This window comes from Trichosurus vulpecula, chromosome 4, assembly GCF_011100635.1.
Source record: "Trichosurus vulpecula isolate mTriVul1 chromosome 4, mTriVul1.pri, whole genome shotgun sequence".
Classification (NCBI taxonomy): Eukaryota; Metazoa; Chordata; class Mammalia; order Diprotodontia; family Phalangeridae; genus Trichosurus; species Trichosurus vulpecula.
Genome location: NC_050576.1, coordinates 168,893,874 through 168,916,743, shown reverse-complemented (window position 1 = coordinate 168,916,743; position 22,870 = coordinate 168,893,874). Strand labels below are relative to the sequence as shown.

General features: G+C 33.8%; 1 protein-coding gene across 2 annotated transcripts in view; it reads left to right on the top strand.

Annotated features, from left to right (window-relative positions):
- The window catches only part of VMP1 (vacuole membrane protein 1), a 131,421-nt gene that overhangs the window by 88,020 nt on the left and 20,531 nt on the right, over nt 1-22,870 (top strand). For both annotated transcript variants that reach the window (XM_036754057.1, XM_036754058.1), the window contains exons 8-9: nt 8,439-8,519; nt 11,815-11,931. In XM_036754057.1, coding sequence (XP_036609952.1) covers nt 8,439-8,519; nt 11,815-11,931 — 198 coding nt within the window. The remainder of the gene's footprint in view (nt 1-8,438; nt 8,520-11,814; nt 11,932-22,870) is intronic.

Here is a 22,870-nt window from a genome sequence, read left to right as displayed (position 1 = left end):
TCTTGTAGGGGAAGGGATGTGAAAATGACTTTCAGTGGAATGAACATCTTGTTATAAAAACATAAAGCTTTTCTTTTCAACAAAATTTATTGAACCAGCATTGATTGGTGGGGGAGACTAAAATCAAATTATATCAAGTTGTTCATTGTCCTGCATAACATTCCACTAAGTTCTCAAGAGGAAAGTTAAAGTTCTCATATTTTCCTGTAATATCCAAACTATCTTCCATGTATGAGAAATGTCACTATCCACAAATGACATGGAAACAATATTGAAAGTTAATTTGGTGATTTAAATGCATTAATCTATCTGGAAACCCATCTGTTCCTGAACACTATCCAAAGGGAATCACAACCACCCTGTTGTGGCAGAACAGTGAGGTCTTATTTTGTCCACAGAGGGTTTTCCTGAATTTAATTTTTTGAAAAGTAAGAGAGACTATTTGGGGGGCTTATTCTCACATAGTTCTATGTGGGGGATAGTTGACAAGAATGCCGTATGGCCTATCACAAAGATAACTGTCTTCAGATGTTAAAAAGTATATCTGAATCAGAAAAACCATCAGTTTTGTTTTTAGGCTTATTGTTAAAACATATTTTAAACTACTTTTAAATCAGGAGAGCATGGAAACTGTTACCTGTCTGATCTCTGGACCAAGCAAGAGATACAGAAGAACGTGGGAAGTAAAATTCTGATTACATGAAATTCTCAAATAGAACCAATGCAACCAAAATTAGAAGGAAAACAGGGAACTGGGGAAAGAATTTTATAGCACGTTTCTCTGATAAAAGCTTCATATCTCAAATAAATAGGGAAAGAGATGCACTTCTGAGCTAACCATCAGGGAAGGGAAGGAAGGAAGGAAGGAAAGTAATAAGCATTTATATGGCACCTACTATGAGCCAGGACTGTGCTAAGCACTTTGCAAATATTAAGTGATTTGATCTTCACAACAACTCTATGAAGAAGATGTTGTTATTATTCAAATTCTATAGGAGTTTCTTGCTATTTTAGGGAACAAGTCTTTATTTGTGTCTTAATTTTAGTTGCTTGGATATTTGTGAGCAGTTATTTTACCCTGTAGATGAAGTAGATTTTTGTATATACGATTAGTTCTTAATTGGAAAATTGTTTCCAGACTAATGGTTCTAACCATTTATTTCTGAAATGTAGTAATATTAAGATTATTCACTATTATTATTATAATATCATTATCATAGTAACTAAAGTTACTGTTAAAGTAGTATGAAAGTTACTCCTTTTAAAGCAGTTGAAAATTTGTTCTCTGGCTTATTAATATGTAGGAGCCCAAATAATCTCATTCAATAATGTGAAAACTAGTGGCATTTAAAAGTTTCAATTTCTTCCCATAGTTTGATGCATAGTTGAGTTCCTAATTGTTTTCATTTGACATGTGCACGCTTTATAGTCTGCAGCCTATAGGTAGCAGTTTCAACTTTTTTTTTTTTACTACTTTGTTATCATAGGCATTTTATTCTACCAAGTTAATAATCTCACAATGATCTCTGAAATTCTAGAACTTGTTGCCTAACCACAAACGGTCTTTATCCTATAAGTGTGTTTGGGTCCATTGTGTTATAATAATAATTTTCAACAGAGCTTCAGGTATTTAAAGAGAACTTTCTCCCATTTGCAGAGTAAACTCTAAACAGTCTCTTTGTAATAACTTCAAATGATTTTGGTGCATTCAGGGAGTTCTCAGAGGAAAAAAATACATATTTAAAAGGGATTGTGAAAGAAAAAAGAAAAATAAACTTAAAAGTGATTGTGAATTAAAACTTTCATTTTGCTATGAAAGTGAATCGTATAACCTTAATAGCAAAAAATGAAGGCTAAAAATTTTTAAGCATGACTACTAAGGGACCTCAGTATTATAGATTGTTTTATCACAGGTATTTACAAAGAGCAATTATTTGAACAGTTCTATAGCATGTATCAGTCTCATTGTATAATATGCTTTCATTGTTGAGATGCTTAAATTATATTGTCATAGTTTGTTACAAATTAATATCTTAAACATTTTTCCAGCTCTGAGTTTGCCTACAAGTTTAATTAGTTATTATTATTGTAAATTTCCATTCTTCTTTTAGAATTTGCCATATAGAACAACTTTGAATTAGGAATAAACAGTTAGGAAGCAGTCAGACATTTTGAATGCTATTTTTGTCATAGCATGAACAAAATGGCTGTATACTTTTTAAAACCATTAATTCTGCCTGGCATTGAACCAGTTTGTCTTTGCCATTTGCCATTGCCATTAATTAAAATTATTGCTTATTTTGCCTAGAAAAAAGGCCAAGCCCCTGTTCTCAGGACAGTGCTAGATCAGCAGTAGAAGAACCATTGTGTAATGGAGAAAGGCAGGTAGCTCCCCCAAATCTTAGCCATTAGCAGCATTCTCTCTCCAAAGTAAAAATTTTTTAAGATAGCCCTGACTTAGGAAATTTGTGCATAAATAGGATTGACCAGAAATCATTTGAACAGGCTCAGGGATTTCTTAATGCTTTCAAAGCATTTTCAGTGTTCACAGTTATACTTGTAAGAGTGCAAGAGCTTGATGTGAATGTTTTGTAATATGGTAAATGTATTCTTTCATACAGTTTAAATGTTATACTTTCAAATACAGAAATTATGCTTTGCAAGAATAGTTTTACTTCTTTTATCACCTCTGAATAGGTTAAATAATTTCACTGGTTGGAAAGTAGTTTGGATGAAATGACTATAATGTATATATTCTTAGTATAAAAACAAATTTTTCATCCTTTGGGGGAATAGAAAAGCTATTATGATAACCATAGCATTGCATATATTTATAGAGTATTTTCCTCTGCAGTAGTCTTATGATGTAGGTAATCTGATTACTGTTACCCATTTTATGGATGAAGTACCTCTGAGAAGTTAGGTTGTTAAATGTTAAGTGAATAAGCGGGGATTGAAGGCAAGGTCTCAGTTTTCCCATCCATAACAATAAAAAGGCTGGACTTCGTGACTAACGGGTTCCTTTCGGCTCTAATTCACATGACTTATTCCCAGTCCAGTGCTTTTTCCACCATACTGCAAAGTCTTAATGTTTTGTAGAGTTAATGACATGAATTTTAAAATATGGGGATTAAAAAAGAATGAATGAAGTTCCATGAAGACCTCTTGAAAATAGTCAAGAAAATGCATTGGTGTTATAAAAGGACCCAAATTGACCTTGTAAGAAGTTAAGATACTTTCTAAAAATGATTTCATTAAAAAGATTTGCCCAAAGCTTACTTTTGTAGAATTTCAATATTGATTAAATCTTAATTGAAAAACTTTTCCTTTCAACGAAACACCCTGTCATTAGCCTCATAATAACTTTAATACTCATTTTTATTTATTTGACCCTAAATCTAATTTTTAGGGAAAACACATGTGAAGCAATAGTATGAAGTAATATTCCCAATCTTCAGACCTTACTTGTCTGGTTTTTGTTGTCAGTCCTTGAAATTTGATGATTAATCCCAAGCGATAAGCATTTACAGTAATTTTCCTCAGTCTATATCCTTGTAGTCACTGGAAGGATGTTCCTGGAACCCTCCACCCTTAAAATCTGAAGCATGGTGACATGGAGGGAAAAGTTTAGGGAAAATGAATCAGAGTCAAATAAGGAGATGAGAAGAAAGGCTAGAATCATAATGTTGGGGGTTGGCGGGAGGAGATAATTTATTTACCTGTGAGTAACTGGATTTTAACTTCTATGAAAAATCTAGAGGGGGTATGAATTGCTAACTGTAAAAGAATGCATCACTAAATATAGTCTTTGTTAATACTACTTTCCTCTTAGGCGTTTAATTGTGAAATAGGTAAAAGTTGTGAAACTGGTTTATGCATCCTGAGAAATGAAACTATTTTAGGAACTTTTTTTAAAAAATTGCCCAGATTTTTGAAGAATTGGGGAATGCAAATTGAGGAAGTAATCAATTTGATTTTGCTACACTGTTCCCTTAGTATACTAAAACTATAAATAAGGCTAAACTCATTCCAACTAAATATTTTTGTTACTATTGTTTTAAATAATTAATGTGATTATAATGTTTTAAATGCTGTTTAACATAGGTAATACTATTATCCTTTATTCCTTAGATAATTTAGTTTGAAAAGCATATATACTTAAAATAGTTCTTTTTAATCTTTAGAGAAACTGATGAGAGTAATAAGATTATATTTATGGATAGGAAGTACTTCTCTGGAAATTAGCACTATAAGAAATGTAATACAGAGGCTGCCAAATTGTGAAGAAAGTAATTTTGTGAAAAACAATTTAGAACTTATTAGTCTGCAAGTAAAAATAAAGCACTTACTGTATTTAGGCAGTAAGAGAAAAATGTTTTCAGTAAAAGTATTTTAATCTAAACATTAAAATATTTCATCAAACCAAATATGCTTTTGGATATGAAATTGGCTTTTGAGTTGTGGGAATTAATGGTATGTTCATCTAGAACATTCTTATGTCAGAAGGGTACTAAAATAAGTTTGAATGAAAAATAATAAAAATGTACTTGTTACATTTATGAGTGTAGGGTATTGGCAGGTTTTTTGTTTGTTTTTTTTCTATATTAACATCTTTTGGTGTTGGTGCAAATAATATAATGCTGTTCTAAAAGCCCTTGACCATAATATTCCAGCAACATCCCAGTTATGATTAGAATTTTCTTCAAGTTCTAAATTAATATCATTTATAAAGGAAGAAAAAATAAAATTTTTCGATGTTTTAAATGCACTACTGGTTACTTGCTTTTTTATGAGAACAGGTTTTACAGTGTTACATGAAAAATGTTCTTCCATTGTTTAGTATGCAAATATAACTTTAAATCTGAGAACATTATGAAAGATTTAACAAAAAGTTATAGGAACTGAAAGTTGCAGTTAGTGTATGTTAAATCCATGACAAAATTTATGAAATCCCTTTAGCAGGTCCCCCTCCTAGTTCTTTCCTTTTAAAAGTAAGACTCAATTAAAAAGCCACTTAACTTTCTTTAGAAGAAATGCCAACTTGAGAAAAGAAAGAGGCAAAATATTTCTACCTAGCTTGAGTTGGAGCTCAGGTTTAATTTTTTTCCTCTCAATCAAAATTATTTTTTCTTTAAAATTTTTTTTGTTTTTAACCTCACTTTTATTTTCAAAGATGTCCATCTCCCTTCTCTTCCAAAAGAGCCACCTCTTTCATAACAAAAATAAAGAGAAGAAAAGACATTCAGTAAAACTAACCAATATACAAACAATGCCTGACATTATGTGCAAGTTTCCGCACCTATAGTTCCCCCACTTTTACAAAGAAGGGAAGGAGATTAATCAAAAAATTTTATGGCATTATAATCATAACCAAGGATGTATCCAAAGGGACAAGGATTCTATTTTCCTTTGTGATCCTTTTATTTCTGTTAACTCAAAAGAGAATTATGTGCCAAAGAAGCCCCCTTACCACTTGGTTTTCTTAATAGTGTTTGCCTTATTGAAGAATTTTCCTTCTTGTGTTTATTCTTTGTAATCCTTGAAGAAAGTATTTGTGGGATTAAAGATGTTTAATCTTGTGGGTGTCTGGATGACTAATTATCATATACTAAGTAGTTAATGGATATAGTCATCTCTTGTATAATTTAAATAAATGTGGTCATTCATGAAAAAATGCCTTCAATTCAAAGTGTTAATAACATTCCTCCCTACCCCTCACAGGCAAAGGATACTGAATGATTGTTCCTTCCTTTTATTTATGAGTTCTTGGAGGGGGTGGGGGGGAAAGGATTGCTTTTACTCTTTTTCTCTCTCTTTTATTTATACATTTGTATGTTGAGAAATATTTAAATGCTGTAATAAAAGAGAAAGTATTTCCAAGTGTACCTAAATGAAAAGTCTTGAACAGAAACTGTTTTGTAAAGTGGGAATTCTATGATAAAACTTTTTCTGCTGCTTAAATCAATTGTCATCACAAGAGCATCTATTATAAATTAGTTTCAAGGGATGTAAATAAGAAAGGCATTTCTCTAAATTTATACTTTTAGGTTTTGAGTTAATGATTAAAATTCAGTAGTTGTATTTTCTAATTTGCTTGCAACTGCTATTTGGTAACCTACAAATAGTCCTAATTGAAACATTATCTCTTTTTTGTTAATAATTCAAATCAGAATAAATAGCAACTATTCCAGGAAATATTGGTATAGATTGACAAGCATGAAAATATGAATTTTTTAAAAGTGTGGTAAGAGAAAACTTTTTCTTATTTGTAGAAGTACTTTTAAAAACATTTTCTTTTTTAAGATGTTAAAGTGCTCAACTGAAACTTTTTAATAAACAGTTTTTACCTTGAGCCTGGAAGTGAAGGAGGAAAATGTCTTTGCCCCCTAGTAATGCAACATTGTCTGGAATATATATTTGCTTTTGAACCCTTTTGTAACAACTCTATTGCTTTATTTCAGAATAATGTCTTTTTAAATAACACATATCCTTTAAAATTCATGGATTTTAGAAGCTTAGAGATTTAACATAACTTGATTTTATAATTGTGGATTCACTAAACAATGACATATTAAAAGAATTAGAGATTTTAATTTCATTGTGCTTTTGAAAGAATATAAGTATAATAAAATCTTTTACATGGAGTATAAATACTTTACTTCAAAAAAGGACATCTTTATTCTAGTAGAAATGGTTATTTGTTTACTTTCTTAGAAATAAATCACAAATGGCAAAATTACACTGAAGAATTAAGCTAATATTAACTTTTAGAGGCTATAATTTGGAACCTGAAAGTGTTTATTCTTTCATTGAATAGCAATTTCAGAGAATAGTTTGAATCCTCTTTTATTTTCTGACTACTGTCAAAAGAGCAAAAGAAGGAATAGTTGGGTTTTGTTTTTTTTTTACAAATAAATGCTGTTATAATTTTACACATTTTTTTTTAGCAGGAATAGCTGTTATCTAATTAAATTTTCATATAAATGTAAGCTTCATAGGTATATGTGGTGACTTGTTTTCTTTTTTGATTTGGAAAATTTTCACATTTTCGAACACTCTTATCTAAATATTGCATTTGTTGTTTTATTAGAAACATTCCTAAAAAAAATTACTAAATTTACCTTTAAAAAAAGGTCAACTTTTATTCTTACAAGCATAAATTCTACTGTGGAAGTAGAAAGTCTTTGTCATCTTTATCTATAAGCCATAAAACCTTATGGGTATGAAGTTTACTTTTTATTCATTAATATTTTTGTATTTCAAGTCTTACTTTATGTGAAATTTTTAAAATTGGGGCAGCGAGGTAGCACAGTGAGTAGAGTGGAGGACCTGAGTTCAAATCCAGCCTCAGACACTTGACACACTTACTAGCTGTGTGACCTCGGGCAAGTCACTAACTCCAATTACCCTGCCTTCCCCCCTCCAAAAATAAAAGAAATTTTTAAAATTTCATATTCACACCCCAGAGAACCACTGACTCTCTGCTGTACTCTTTTGCCTTAAACATTCCATGTAAGTACACTATATTGGTATTCTAAGAATAGACACTTTTCCTTGTGGACCTTCTCTGTCTTTGTCAGATTCTAGCCTGAAAATTTTAAAGGAAGTTCTTCTGAGCATTGTTCATGAAGGATGGGATTCAGACATCCTGCTTCTTGTGGTTTGGGATTAAATTAGCTGTCTGCCTTCCTTGGTCAGACCAGTTGAAATATGCAGATCATTGGGTCCTAGTAAGATTGGAGTCTTTGTGAACTTATTGGGCCACAAAGGGGAAGGGATTCTTTAAACATTTGTAAGTGTGATAACAATAAAATTTTTCATGTATTAACCAATCATTTCTTTCTTTCATGTTATCTACTCTTTCTAAAGTGAGGTTTTAATGGTATCTTAACAGTTGATAAGAATAATTAGAATTATATGATGTTTTATAGTTAGATTAGATTAACAGAAACCTGGAAATGTCCACATGGTAAGTGTTTTGAAATTTTGATGTGATATGTTTATTTACGTCTCTCCTTTCTATCAGCAGAAGAGACCTTTATTAGATATCCTAGAGGAACCTATAATTTTGAAACCAGTTAGGAAAAATGTAAATAAACAGAAAACTCTGACAAGTTGTATTTCCAAAATATAGTCAAGATAGAATTTCTTTATGAAATATGATGAATGTTCAGTATAAAAGACAGACAATACATAGAGTCCATTTCCATTCTTTAAACTGTGGCCTGAAGTCCCTTTGTCAGTCTTGAATCTTTAAGGTTTCATCAGGTCAGGTCTTTCTGCATCTCCACTGTCCAAATAACACTTTGCCTAGCTTCAGAGTTGAAAGCCAGTATTTCCTGACATGGTGTATACCAGTGTTATGAGATGGTATAGCATACGCGACAAAGAATATTTTCTCACATTATCCATTAATATTTAAAATTTTTTTTTTCTAGGACTTTGCATCTCGGGCTAAGTTAGCCATTCAGAACATGGTTCAGAAGGTTGGATTTTTTGGAATTTTGGCCTGTGCATCAGTAAGTGAATTTTATTAGAAATGAGAAATTTCAGTAAATGGGAATTTGTATTTTGACTTTATTTACCTCTAAAGATATACTACAGAATGAACAGAAATAACTTCTCTTGGTGCCTCCAATTCTGCCTTAGTTAATCATTCGTCTTGCTCATTAAATGAGCTATTTTCTATGGGGTGAGAGGATGTCTTGTTTATTGACTTCTATGCATTCTGTCACACAATGATGAATACAGACTTAAATAGCTTGCCTCATTGAGAGCAAAAAAGTCAAAATCCATCTTCCCCATGAAAGAGTTTATAATAACTTTCCTTTAACCAAGTAGTGATGACTTTGTACTTTCCATGGAGTTATATGGATAGACTCTATGCCCATTTTCCAAGGGTTAGTTAGTTCCATGGTATAACTAGATTGACACAATGGAACTTGTTTTAGGTGGTTAGTTATTGTCTTAACTATTAGGAATGCTGTCATTGAGAAAGACTTTTGGCCATTGCAAACAAAGTAATCGTGTAAAATTTAACTAATGGCTTAACTATATCTGTTTTTTTAACTGACAGATTCAACTAGGTACATACTTTTACAGTCATGAAAATAAATACTTATGTTTGCGCCACCAGCTAGTAAAGGCAGGGATTCATTTAGTTCAATTTGATCCCCAATATTCTTTTAATTTATCAGCCTTGCAGACAGTTTCTGTAACATCATTGAGCTCACTATGGTTTTAATGACCCCATCCGTGTTTACTATACTTTTCTCTGCCTTACTTCTCTTTCTTCTTTTCTATGTGTCACTAGGTCAAGGAGAGATAAATGTCGTCCTCTATTAGAAGAGAGAGGCAGAGGTTATTTAATCTCTTGGCCCTCAATCCAATTTCCAGCCTTTGATCAGTGATTCTTTATAATGGCTTGAGGTCTTATGAATTAGCTAGTTTATAAAAGTACACTAAATAACAAAGGAAAGAATATCCTTTGGTGAATGTATAAACCTACTAGTGTTTATCAGTTACTCGAGCAAATTGTAGATTATAAGAAATTCCACAAATTAGAACCTTGAAGTTTGTACCTTCTACTTTGCTAATTCATTTTTATAAATAGTCCCCATCTTATTTTCAAAGTTTGGCCTATCTTCCTTAGTAAGGCTAAGAAAATGGCTACAATTGTGCTGTTATGAGGCCCGACAGCTTCCTAAAATTTTTCTTATATAATCTTCTGCAATACTTGTAACTAGTTAACTAGTATTAAACTGGCAATATTGCCTAATTACTATGAACCAGTAAAATTAACTTTCTAAACTAGCCATGAAAATTTTGGAACCTTCAATGAAGTAGCATGTAACACAGAACGATGGCTTACTATTCCTCACACTAGTCTCTCATCTCCTATACCTAGAATCCACCTCCTGATGACCCTTTCAAATCCACAGCATCCTTCAAGGCTCAAGTCAAATACTACCTTTCCTCCCAAATTGTTTTGTATCTATTTTATATAAAGCTTTATGTTTACTTGTTGTCTCCTCTCCCTTGATTTCAAACTCCTTAAGTATAAGGATTTTTAACTTTTGTTGTTGTATTACCAGTGTCCAGTACTGAGCCTGGTGCACATATTAAGACCCTAGTAAAGTGTGATTTTTCTACTTAGTATCAGGAATTTCCCCCCGATACTTAAAGAAGATGTATACAGATAGAGTTTCAAATAAAAGTGAGTTCTGCTAATTGTAGTCTTTAACACCTAAATCAAGAGAAGTAAAAGCCCTAGAGATTCAACTATTACTTTATAGGTTTTCTAAAATCTAATTTCCTTTTATATTTTTAGTTACTAAGTTACCAAGAGAATAGATAGCATATATGCCCAGAAATTTAGTTATTTGATCATAACTTCTCACCCAAAACAGAGAGAGAGACCCTTTTTGACTACCCGTAAATATTGTGGAATTGCAATTATGATCCTTTTTCATTTTTGAAAATCATGTGTTATATTTTAAAAGTTCATTTTAGTTCACAAAATGAAGAAGGAACTGGCAGTAGGAAAAATGTACAGATTTTAAAGGGAATATAGTACAGTGGGAATAAGACTAATTTAGGGGTAATGAAACCTGGATTCCCATGAGCTTTGCCACTTAGCAGCCATGAAAGCTTGAGTAAAGGCATGAACATTTTTAGACACCAATTTCCTCTTGTCAGATGAAAAGGAGTGTACCAGATAAACTCTGATGCCTTTTCTATATGAAACATTCAGTGATTCTGATTCTGATGCAGTAGTGTGTGGCACTGAAGGTTGAAAAAAAAGAAAAATGCTTTTTAAATTGTAGTATTAATAAAAATAATACTTGAATTATAGTATAGTTGTGCTTTACTTTTGAAAACACCTGTTCAGACATCTTTTTAAACCAGTTGACTCTATTCTGCCTGTATTTTAGAAGAGAATTACTTAACTTCATCAACTTTCCAGCGGTTAACACATTCAATGGGGCAGTAATCTTCTTGGAAGGAAAATGGAGTGATCAGAAACTGTTTGTGGTTTCTCTTCATTCTGAAATAACATCTTTTAGCATTCCTGATATTTGGGAAAGGTATTACATGTAATCAGTCTTTCATGGAACTATCTGTTCAAGGCGTATCTGGAGTTGTGGGCTATAATATCACACTTGACAATATTTTAAAATATATCCTGTAACCCATAAAGTCTTAAGGCTCACAGAAATGAAATAACAAGCAGTTTTGAAGCTGAAAAAAATATCATTAAATTTATCTCTGTATCTGTTTATTGGATTTCATGTTTACCTTTTTTGAACAGGTATATTATCATACCCAAAAGATATAAATACCTGCCAAATCATATTCTTGCTTGGGGCTAAATTAGAAGTCAGTACTCTTGCTGTTATAGAAATGTTTATTAGAATTCTGTCTTATTGTTCATCTAATTTATACCCTTAAAGTAACATTAAGCCAATGGATTACCAAATACCAGTAAAATGGAACTAGATTGCTAGAGATCCCATGGCTCTAAACAGTGCCAGTCTGATGAAGTGGAAGTCCTAGTTTCTCAACTAGCATAGCCTTATATGGAACTGTAACAAGTTAAGATAAAGTACCAGATGGATACACAGCAGAGGTAGGACAATTAAAATACAAAAACAGCTAATTTCCCTCATCTCCATTTTAGAAGTCACATGGAAAGTGGGAAATTAAATGGGACAGATTTTGAAGTATAAAGACATATACCAATAATTAATGCATGCTTTTTTAGTTATCTTAGTTGAGTGGGCTTTTTATTTTTCTTCCATTCTTCCTTCTTAGATTCCAAACCCTCTGTTTGATCTGGCAGGAATAACATGTGGACATTTCCTTGTTCCCTTTTGGACCTTCTTTGGTGCAACCCTTATTGGGAAAGCAATAGTTAAGATGCACATCCAGGTAAGTATATTGTCTCTTAACCCATAAGACCAAACAGAAACCTAAAATGTATTTCCTCCAGTCCCTTATGGTGAGCTAGTATTATGTCTCCTGTTCAGCAATAATTTTCTTAGGAATTTAAGGCTCTAAAGAAAAGTAAATTTCTGGAAGGTTTCCTTCATTTGAAAAATTGGTCCCTAAAATTATTTTTCCTCTAGTTCAAACCCCAGTCACTAATACTACTGCAGATCCTAGTGATTAAGTCAAGTCATCTACTTACAATTTTTAGCACTTTGGAAATGTTCCAATTGGGGGCTATGAATGTTAAGTTAGGGTTCAAGTTTACCAGACATAAACTGAGAGACTATTATTTTCTTTCAGTGACATTCATTTTCTTACATTTACTCTAGCATTTCCTGCCATGGTACCAAAATCCTTTACTGAAAACCAGCCAGATGTTAGTGTTGGAGAGAATGGGGAAGAAGCAGCTACCAGTCAGCCTAGAAGATGTGGGCTGTGGTTAGAGAAGTGAGAATCTACTTGTGCCTAGAGCTACTGTTAAAATGAAGTTAGAAGTTAAGGCAAGGGGGTGGGGGTGGGGGGCGAGGAGCATAGTACAACAACAGAAAAAGACAGGATACTGGATATAAACTGATAATGGAGGGGAATAAGGAGACATTAGCAATGGCTGCTGTAGAAATGAAGGTAGCTAAGGTAGGTAGAAAGGTAGAGAGGATTTCCTGTATTAATTTAGTCTTCCTTCTCTGCTTCTCCTTTCTTTAAATCTATGCCTTGCATTATACTATGAAAAGTTTCTACTAGCAGGCAATACTCATTTAAACAACATAACATTTTTAAGAACTTATTCTATGCAAGACCCTGGAATATAAAGACAAAAATAAAAAATGTCCAGACCTCGGGGAGCTTTTGCTTAGGGATTCAGGACATACATTGTAAATAAAGGTTATTTGATGAGTTAGAGAGCCATTAAACAATGGAGAAGTTAAAGGGAGGACTTACAGAAGTGGTACCTGAACTGAATCTTAAAGGAAGATATGGATTCTAAAAGACAGAAATGATGACGGAGTACATTCCAGACCTGAGGGATGGTTTCTGAAAAATACACGTAGATAAGAGAGGGAATGTTGAGTTCAGGGTAGACTGGTGATCTAGATCAGAGGTGTCAAACTCAGCTGGGCCATACATGCCCATGAAACTCTTGAATGTAGCCTGAACCAGATTAAACTCTAATTGGAAAATATTTAACAAAAATTAAAATACAGTAAAACATAGATAATGTTAATTTATGGTTTTCTAAGTCAGTATGCCATCCACAGGGAACCCTTTCTTTTGTGTTTGACTCCATTTATCTAGATTGCCTAGAGTTTATTTACTTTTTTTTTGGTAAGGGTTGGTAGTTTGAAATAAGGCTTGAAAGAGAAGTTGGGAATTCATCCTAGGAGAAAGTCCCATATATACTCAATGAGAGGACTCCTTTAGTGAGAATTCAAAGCTTATTTACCATGAGAGGATTCAGAATGGTGAGAAGCCTTTTACATGTAATGTGGGAAGGCCTTCATCCAGAGTTCACCCATTACTGCCCATGAAAGCATTCATATTGAAAAGAAACCTCATGAATGCCATGAGTTGCCATAAAGTTGTTAGAACACTCGTCCCTTATTGAACATCAGGCAATCCACTCTGAACAGAAACCTTATGAATGCAGTCAGTGTGGTAAATCCTTCAGACAATAATCATCCTTTATCTTTCATCAGAAAATTCATACTGGAGAGAAATCTTATCATTGTAATGAATGTGGAAAGGGTTTCATACAGAATCCAGAGTTTATTAGAAGAAAATTCATTCTAGGGAGCAGTACTCACAGGTATTCCTGCAAAATAGACATAAGTAAAATATTTGCCTTGCAAACACCCCAAACATCAAAAAAGGTAAATAAGTAATTAATAAAAAAAAATAAGTAATGAAATAAATTGCCCCATATATAGGTTTTTTAAAAAATGAAATAATTCTGACTTACAAAATAAAAAAAAGAAAAAGAAATGAGAAATTATCAAGACATAAAGGACAAAAGGAAATAAAGATTTGATTAGAATTTAAACAAATAGAGTGAAAGTGAAGGAATAGAACTCAAGCACCATAAACAAAATCCCATAACATCCCTTCAAGTAAATCAAATTTTTGGGTTTTTTGTTTGTTTGTTTGTTTTTGTGGAACATAGTTGCAGAATAGGAAAGGTACATAAATGAGGATGAGGAAATAGAGGACAGAAAGGAAAGAGTTTTCTACCCTTATCAAGTCCATGAGTGAAGAGGGGAGACCCCATGGTCTCTCAGAAAGAAGAAAATCTATGGGAGAAGAGAAGAGACCTGTACAAAAGGGAGAGATTTAAACTGGGGGAATGTTTTAACCTGCTAACAAGGAGGAGGGAGGGTACTACTAAAGAATACTCCAGTGGAAGAAGAGGTGATGGAAGATGGGGACCTTATGATGGCTTTAACCTGGAGGGAGTTGTATTGGGAGACCATCTTTTCTGAGTGTTTTGCCATCATAGACAGCATCTTGTCCTGGGAGAAAGGGAAATAAATATTAGCTGCTGGAGGCTGCTGGCACCCATATTGGACCCAGAAATGAGATGGTGTAGCCAGTGGAAAGGCAAACCATCCTGGGAAGGGCAGGGAATAGAATTAAATTGCATAGGGACAGGTTATTTTCCCCCATGGGGCACCACTTCATCTATGTTACTTACCACATGAATTGAAACTTCCAAAGAGAGGTGCACAACATAAAAATAAAAATAGATCATGGCACAAGATCTATAAAGCCATAACATAGAAATCGGTTAGAAGACAAAGAGCATCAGTTATGATACTTAAGAAAATTTAACTCCATGAGAAACACAAAGAGGTTATAAATGAAGAGATAGATGACAAATTCAAGAATAAGAAGAGGAGAGAACAAAGCTAAGAAATTCTCTTTAGAAAAAAGTCATGGAAAATTCTACTATCCAAAAAAAGAAGTTGGAAGGGTATTTTGAACTAACCACCACTTACCTGAGGGGGGCAAGGAAAGGGGGAAGAAATAGATATTTAAATAACCACAGAAAAAGAAATTAAATAAAATCACAAACTAGGGGAAATAGGAGTGGGGGCTCAAATGGGAAAGAGGGCCCGTGGAAATAGGATTGCATTAAAGTTGTTTAAGCAATACTAATCCTAGTGATAAGGTATTGACTTCAAAGAGGAAGGGAATTAAACTTTTTTGGAAAAGCAGTGCTAGAGATACAAATAAAGGAAAACATAAACCTAACTCATAACTTTAAAATGAGAGTGACAGAATGAGTAAAAAACACAATTCCAAGACTTCTGCTGACAGAAAACACATCTAACAGGCAAAAACATGCATAGAATCAAAATAAGAGATTGGAACAAAATTTATTCAACAGGTCAATCAATAAGCATTTATTAAGTGCCCCCCAGAAAGCATGAGTTTTAATTATGCTATCAGACAAAGTAAAAGTAAAAACTCAGAGTATCAATAGAGATAAACAAGAAAATTAATTTTTTGTTCTGGATTTAAATATCAAAAAGAACATTTTTATATATGTGGCAGAAAAGAGGATCACATGTGAAAATATAAATCTAATTCATACTATTTGCTTTTTAAAAAAATTACATAATTCCATGAATTATTTTCAGAGCTGTCCTGCTTAACTGTGCTTCCTTAACTTCCTTCTGTTTTCATCTGTGTGTTTTTTAAAAAGTGTTTCATTGGTTCTCTTTTTTTGTATCATTATTGATAGTTCTATCTCCATCAAAATCCCCCTCCATTAAAAAAAACTGAGAGCAAGAAAAAAAATAACACTTTGTAACAAATAGACATAGTTCAAGAAAACTAAATTAACATAGTTATCATGTCAAAAATTTGTCTCTTAACTGTACCTTGAGTGTCTGTAAGGAAGTGGGTAGCATATTTCATCCTACATCTTTTGGAAACATGATTTCTTTACTACCATGATGAAAGTTAAGTGTTGTTCTTGTATAAATTGATCTCCTAATTCTGCTGAAGTTGATATTACCCACGATTTTCAGAAGTTGTATTTTTTTTGTCATTTCTTATGAAAAAATAATATTCAATTACATTCATATACCACAACTTGTTGAGCCATTCAAGTGATGGACACCCTTCCCACTCCTTTAATTCTTTTTTTTCCTTTTCATCCACCAATCAGGATCAGGAAGATGCTGTTCCTCCCTAGGTGTCATCCTCCCTCTTCTCCATTCTCCATGTTGAGTTTGTTATATTTCTATATGTAACTATATGTTTCTCTTCTTTGTTTTAAATAAGAGTGAGTTTCATCTGATGTCCCCTTCCCTCACCCCTTTCTCTATGTTTATATACTCTTCTCACCCAGTCCAAATATGAGAAATAGCAAGTCCCACCCCTTTTTACACTACTGTATTCCTTTTATCCTTCCTTTTCTTTTTTCTCCCCAAACCCTCCTAACAGAACAAGTCTGCCCCTCCCCTCAGGGTCTCTGTTTCTCTTTTCTTTTAAATTAATTTATTTAATTTTAGTTTTCAACATTCACTTCTATGAGATTTTGAGTTCTAAATTTCACCACCACTCCTCCCCTCTCCCCTTGTTTTTCTTTTTAAACACCATTAGTAACTTATAAAGACATTAAGATTCTGAAGGGACACTTGTTTCTTCTTCCTCTGTGAATATGTTAGCACTAAATCATCATACACTTTCTTCCAGTTGCTCAAATATTTCATAGCCCCTACTCATGTCTGGGATCTCTTCGTTTAAGTCTCAGCTGAAGTTCTACCTAAAATCATCTGGTGTTCAAAGCCCTTCACAATCTAATCCTTCTCCTATCTTTCCAGTCTTCTTACACCTTAGTCCTTAACACGTATTCTTTGGTCCAGTGACACTGGCCCGTGGCTATCCTGGAACAAGACACTCCATCTCTTGGCTCTAGGCATTTTCTCTGGCTGTCCACCATTCCTAGAATGTTCTCCCTCGTCCATCTTATCCTACTGCCTTCTCTAGTTTCCTTTAGCTCCCAACTAAAAATCAGTTTTCTATAGGAAGCCTTTCCTAACCTCTCTTAATTCTAGTGCCTTCTGTCTTTTTATTATTTCCTATTTTTCCTGTATATAGCTTGTTAGTATATATTTGTATGTTGTCTCCTCTATTAGACTTGTGAGTTCCCTTGAGAGCAAAGAGTGTTTTGTTTTATTTTGTTTGTTTACATTTTTTTGCATCTTCACTGCTTAACATACTGGCTAGCTCATAGTGAACAATATTTGTTGATTGGCTGACTTTGGTCTTTTCATCAGAAATGTTTGAAAATTCAGTAGTCCCTTAAAGGACACTTTTTTCTCCACTTTAATTATACCTAGCTGTGCAGCCTAAGTTATTTTGGTTGTAAGCCTGTATCTTTTTCCTTTTGGAATTTTAATTCCAGTATTTCTTGCTTTTAGTAGAAGCTGCCAGGTCTTCTGTGATACTGACTGTGGTCCTTGGTCCATGAACTACTCCTTTTTTGGATGCCTATTTTTTCTTTGACATGGGAGCTCAGGATTTTGGCTATAATATTTCAGCGTCCATTCCTTTAGGGTTTTCTTCAGGAGATAATAGATGAATTTCTTTTCTTTTCACTTTTCCCTCTTGATTCAATCAAATCTGAGCAGTTTGATTTATGATTTCTTAGAACATAGGATTTATTTTAAAATCATGTTTTTCAGGAAGTTCAGTGATTCCTAAATCTTCTTTTCCGGGTCAATTTTTTATATCAAATATATTTTTTTTCCTCCACTTTTTCATTTTGTTTTAACATTTCTTAGTGTCTCATGGAATGATTCTGTTTTGTCCATTCTCATTTTCAGGGAATCTCTTACTTGGGTATGTTTTAACGCTTTCTCTTTATTCTCCTTGCATTTAATTCCACTAGAACTTTTATTTTGCTTTTTGAATCATACTATGTTTTTCTTAGGAATTTATAGTCTTTATGGAAAATCTATTTTTTCCTTGGACTCTCTATTTGTAGTTGTCACAGAGCTAATTCATTTTTTGAGTTCTCTAGAGCTACAATAATTTTTTATATTGATTGAGGGTTTTCTTGGTTTATTCATCTCTCTGCTTTTAGTTGCTGAATTTGGGCTTTGTGCCAGTTCTGGGTTTCTCCCCTCCTACTGTGTTTTTGAGTGGGGTCATTGGCCCTGTGTGATCTTGCCTTGAGTTACTTGAGTTCCTCCACTGACCTCATCATCAGCTGAAACTATTCTCTTCAATGTTACCAATCATCTCTTAATTACCAAATTTGATGCTCTCAATCCTCTGCAATCTTTGACGCTGCTGATCACCCTCTTCACTTGTATATTCTCTTCTGTGTTTCTCTGAGAAAGGGAATAAGCATTTATATAGCACCTATTATGTGTCAGACACTGTGCTAAGCACTTGACAAATATCATCTCGTTTCATCCTCATAACAAATCTCTGAGGCAGATGGTAGTTTTATCTCCATTGTTAACAGTTGAAGAAATGGAAGTAGAGTTTAAATGACTTGCCCAGTATTACATAGCTAGTAAGTGTCTGAAGCCAGATTTGAACTCAGATCTTGCTCTCTTTGTGGTGCCATGAGCTGCACCATTCTCCTTCACTAGATCTTCATCTAGGTCATGGCCAATACCTGTCAGTCTCAAAGCTCATCCAAAGGCTACTTGTTACCTCCCTCTATACTATCTCACTTGGTGATCTCATCAGTTCCCGTGAGTTCAATTATCCTCTCTATGCAGATGATTTCCTAGATTTATATATCTAGCCCTACCCTCTCTTCTGGGCATCGGTCCATCATCACCAAATGCCTTTTAGACATCTCAGATTGGATATCCCATATACATCTCAAACTAAACCTGTCCAAAACAGAACTCATCTTTCAAATTGCAAAATCTCCCCAATCATACTTGCCCTCCCATTATTGTCAAAGGCACAGCCATCCTCCTAGACACTCAAGCCTCACTCTTACCCCCTCATATCTAGTCTATTTCTAAATGTTGTCATTTTTACCTTAACAACATCTCCAGTATACATTTCCTCCCTTTCACACACCTTAGTGCAGGCCTGTATCACCTCATGCCTGACAGTTCCCAATAGTCTGTCGATTAGTCTCCCTCTCTCAGGTCTCTTCCCACTTCAATCTATCCTGCCCTCAACTGCCAGCGGTTTTCCTCAAGCACAGATCTGACTCCCCCTATTCAGTGAACTCCAGTGGCTCCCTATTACATTCAGGATGAAATACAAATGCCCTGTAAGGCCACTCATAAGTCTCCTTTCTATCTTTCCAGTTTTCTTACACTTTACTCCCCTCCATTACTTGTAAAATACAGTGACACTGCCCTTTTCACCGTTCTTCAGATACCACACTCCATCTCCTGAGACTTGAAAAGGAGTCTCAGATAAATGTCTTAAGGCTGGATTTAAGGGGGAGTCTTATAAATTGATATCTAGAAGAGAGAGGAGCTCTTTGAGTTTCACAAATTATTTATTCTCTTGGACTGATCTGGATATGTCTCCCTGACTTGGGCTTTGGAGTGCTATATACCTATATAATCTTGCTTGTATTTAGTAAAAGATTCTTTTAAAATTATTATTTGATTGATTTATCATAATTTATTCAACCTCTTCAGATTCAAAACTTATATTTGCTGTCAGCTAGTATTTGGCCTAAAAGATGTCAAGGAGAATAAGGACTGAGAAAGGCAAATGGATTTAGCAATTAAAAGAGTTTTGATGTAAAATGAAATGAACATGGGGTTTCTTTTAAGGGGGGAGGGGCTTGTAACAATAGGGAATGTTTTTGAAGGAAAGTCAAGAACAGTAAGGACTTATCTCTGCTCTGATGTGATTTCTCAATAGTTACAAATGTTCTTCTGTCCCTGATCTCCCTATTGCTGCTTGACATTTTATTCTTAGAGAACTACTAGTGACTAAAGTTGCTTCTGTTTGTCCAGTTCTGGTAATAGTTTTTTATATTAGACCCTGGTTTATTTCTTGAATCCGTCATTTTTTCAATTTTATCTTTAGACACCCCAAATTCCAAGGACATTATTGTTTTCTATGGAAAATATTAACTATGAAAAAATGTGTGTTACACATTACAGAGTAAAAATAATTACAAAAACATTAAAATGTTGGTTGCTTAGTAGGGATTTCAGTACATTATAACAGAAAGGCATTATGAAAAGCAAAATATGTAATAAATAAGACTTGTTAGCTTAATAGTTAAACCAAAGTATTTTTAAGCTCTTAGTGGTGTCATGGTAAACAAATAGTTAAAATAATGCTAAATTCAATAGCAGGAGTTAAGGGTCATGAGGATGAGCAGAGGACCTTTTACCATATTTTTAAGTGCAATTTTGAATCATTCTCCTAGTTAACATAAGGTTTACTTGTTGACATTTGATACTTCTCCCCTTCCCCCCATCCTCCTATCAAGGATCCATTTGAAAGAAGGAGATTGGTTTTAAACCTCTTGGATAGCAACAGTAACGTAAGTTTTTTCTAAGTAACACCTTTCCTCCATAACATAAATTTCCCTAGCTCGGCTGTTTACTTGTCCTGCTTTAAAAACTTTTTGAACCTTTTTTCTACCAACTGGTAAAATCAATGAAATCTAAAAGCATCCTATAGTATCCTATATGAAAAGACCATGTACATTTATTCATTTAGTTGATTTAAGATTATTACAAGATAAGCATTTATTTGCCCATATGGGCAAAAGCCTAACATCAATTTGTCATTTAAAGGAAAGAATCTTTTTAGCTTTTCTCCTACATTAAGGCAAATAGGGTATGTTTGTTATGTTCCATTGTGTCATGGTTACCTACTCCATAAAGGCATGTAACTTGACGTACATCCAGATGTAGCTTAGGCAACAAACATTTCTCAGTACTTGGTAAGCAATTTTAGTTGGTATTATAAACATCTTTAACCATTATTTAAATAATAAAAAGAAATATACAAAAAACTTTTAGTGTTCAAGCAATCCACTTGTTTCTTCACATTTTTTCCTCTTGTTCCTTATATTTTTCCTTAGCTTAAATTAAGACAACTTTCTGATACACGCATTAAGCAATTTATGTTGATGCCTTTTGCCAGCTGTTACCCCTCCTAAAAAATACCAGTTGACTTAGCTGTTCCATGGCAGGGAAGGATGCCTCTTTCCTTTCTGTTCTCTACTTGTTCAGCAGACCCTTGAGGACAGCTATTGACTTTCTTAGTCAGTGGTCAAAATAAGGACTTTGACCTAATTAGCAATTCACTTAGAACCTTTCAAGACTGCTTCTTGCTGTACAGTTTGCCAACCTGTTAGCTCCCATTGGTTTGTGTCCTTCTGCTCCCTCTTTCTCCCTCACCCCCACTCCCTTTCCTGTGTGCCATGTGTACTTTTATGTGGTTGAGTGTGACTGTTTTGGGTGTTTTTTTTGCCTTTCGTTTATTTTGTAGTAACCTCACTTGGACCTCAAACCTGAAAGACTCTGGGGGACACATGTTGTTCCCTGTCTGAGACATGTTTTGTCATACCCAGCACAATGTATTTTTATGCTCCTATAGAGAAAGAGAAAATAGTATGTTGTATTTGAGAGATGAAATTGTGCAATAATCTGGATATCTCACTGTATTTTGAATGTTAAAGAATGATGGTACAATAGACTTGTGATAGTAAAATTGAATAGCAAGACCATTAAGTATGTTTATTAGTGGAAGATTTATAGCTCTATTTAGCTGGCTTTTAATGTACCAGAAAGTCTCCGTTAATTCTTTTTCACATAAATGATCTTCATTCAACCCATAATTTCCTTGTTTTTTGTGATATCACCACTTACGTGCCTGATAAAAATCATCATCTTTCCAGTAATCATCTGGTATTTTTGCATAACAATCGAGCACATAGACTTGTAGTTAAGTATCTTTTTATGATTTGAATGTACATACCTAAACCCCAGAATGTAGTTATTGCAGTCTTTGGCATAATTTTATTTTCTTGTATAATACTCATTCAAAAGTCAGCTATGGAACTATCCACTTAATTTCAGTGTCCCAAGCAGTTATCTAAGACTGTAAATTGCTGGACAGGTGCTAATTTGCATTGGTAAGTGGAGTTTCATAGTTTATGTGGCTGTGATGTATTATTCAGTTCTAGGACAGATTTTAAATCTGTCTTATTATACTAACTGTTTTCTCTATGTAATAAGTATATGCAGTCCATCCTTAAAAATAATCCCTGATGTGGAGTGAATGATGATTTCTGCTGGGAAGATAAAAAGGCATCTTAGGCTTGGGCACACTAGTAAAACATTTTTTGCGGATTTGCAAGGGATTTTGTTTTGTTTTTAATAGTTGACAAGCTTATTTTACTCTTAGTATGACCCACTTTTATTATTTTACCATATACTAGGAGTATAATGTAGAAATCTAAAATTACTCATTAGGTCTAAGGCATGTGATATGGACCATAGGGATACTTATAGGAAAAAAAACCTATCATTAAAAATTCAGTATTCACCAAACCAGGACTAATTCCACTAAATAGCCTAATAATATGTCATTTCAGCTTTGTATATCTCTTTGCCACATGTAACAAGTAGCAAACGTTCCCTATAGTCCACATCACACACCTTAGAAGGATGACTTTCATGTATACCCATGTGTCCAAACTGGTTTAGAGTATGGGTCTAGAAATCCTGGGGTACTTGTTAGTGATTTCCTAACATTTCCTCAACCAAGGAGACCAGTACTCCTGTCTAGTATTGTAAAGGCTCTGGATTGTATTTGTATAACTTATCAAGGCATTTCTATTATATCCATAACCTAGATATCCTGCAATAAGTTGGTACTTCAGAGGTGAGCCATTCAGCACCTTGCGTCTAGTCAT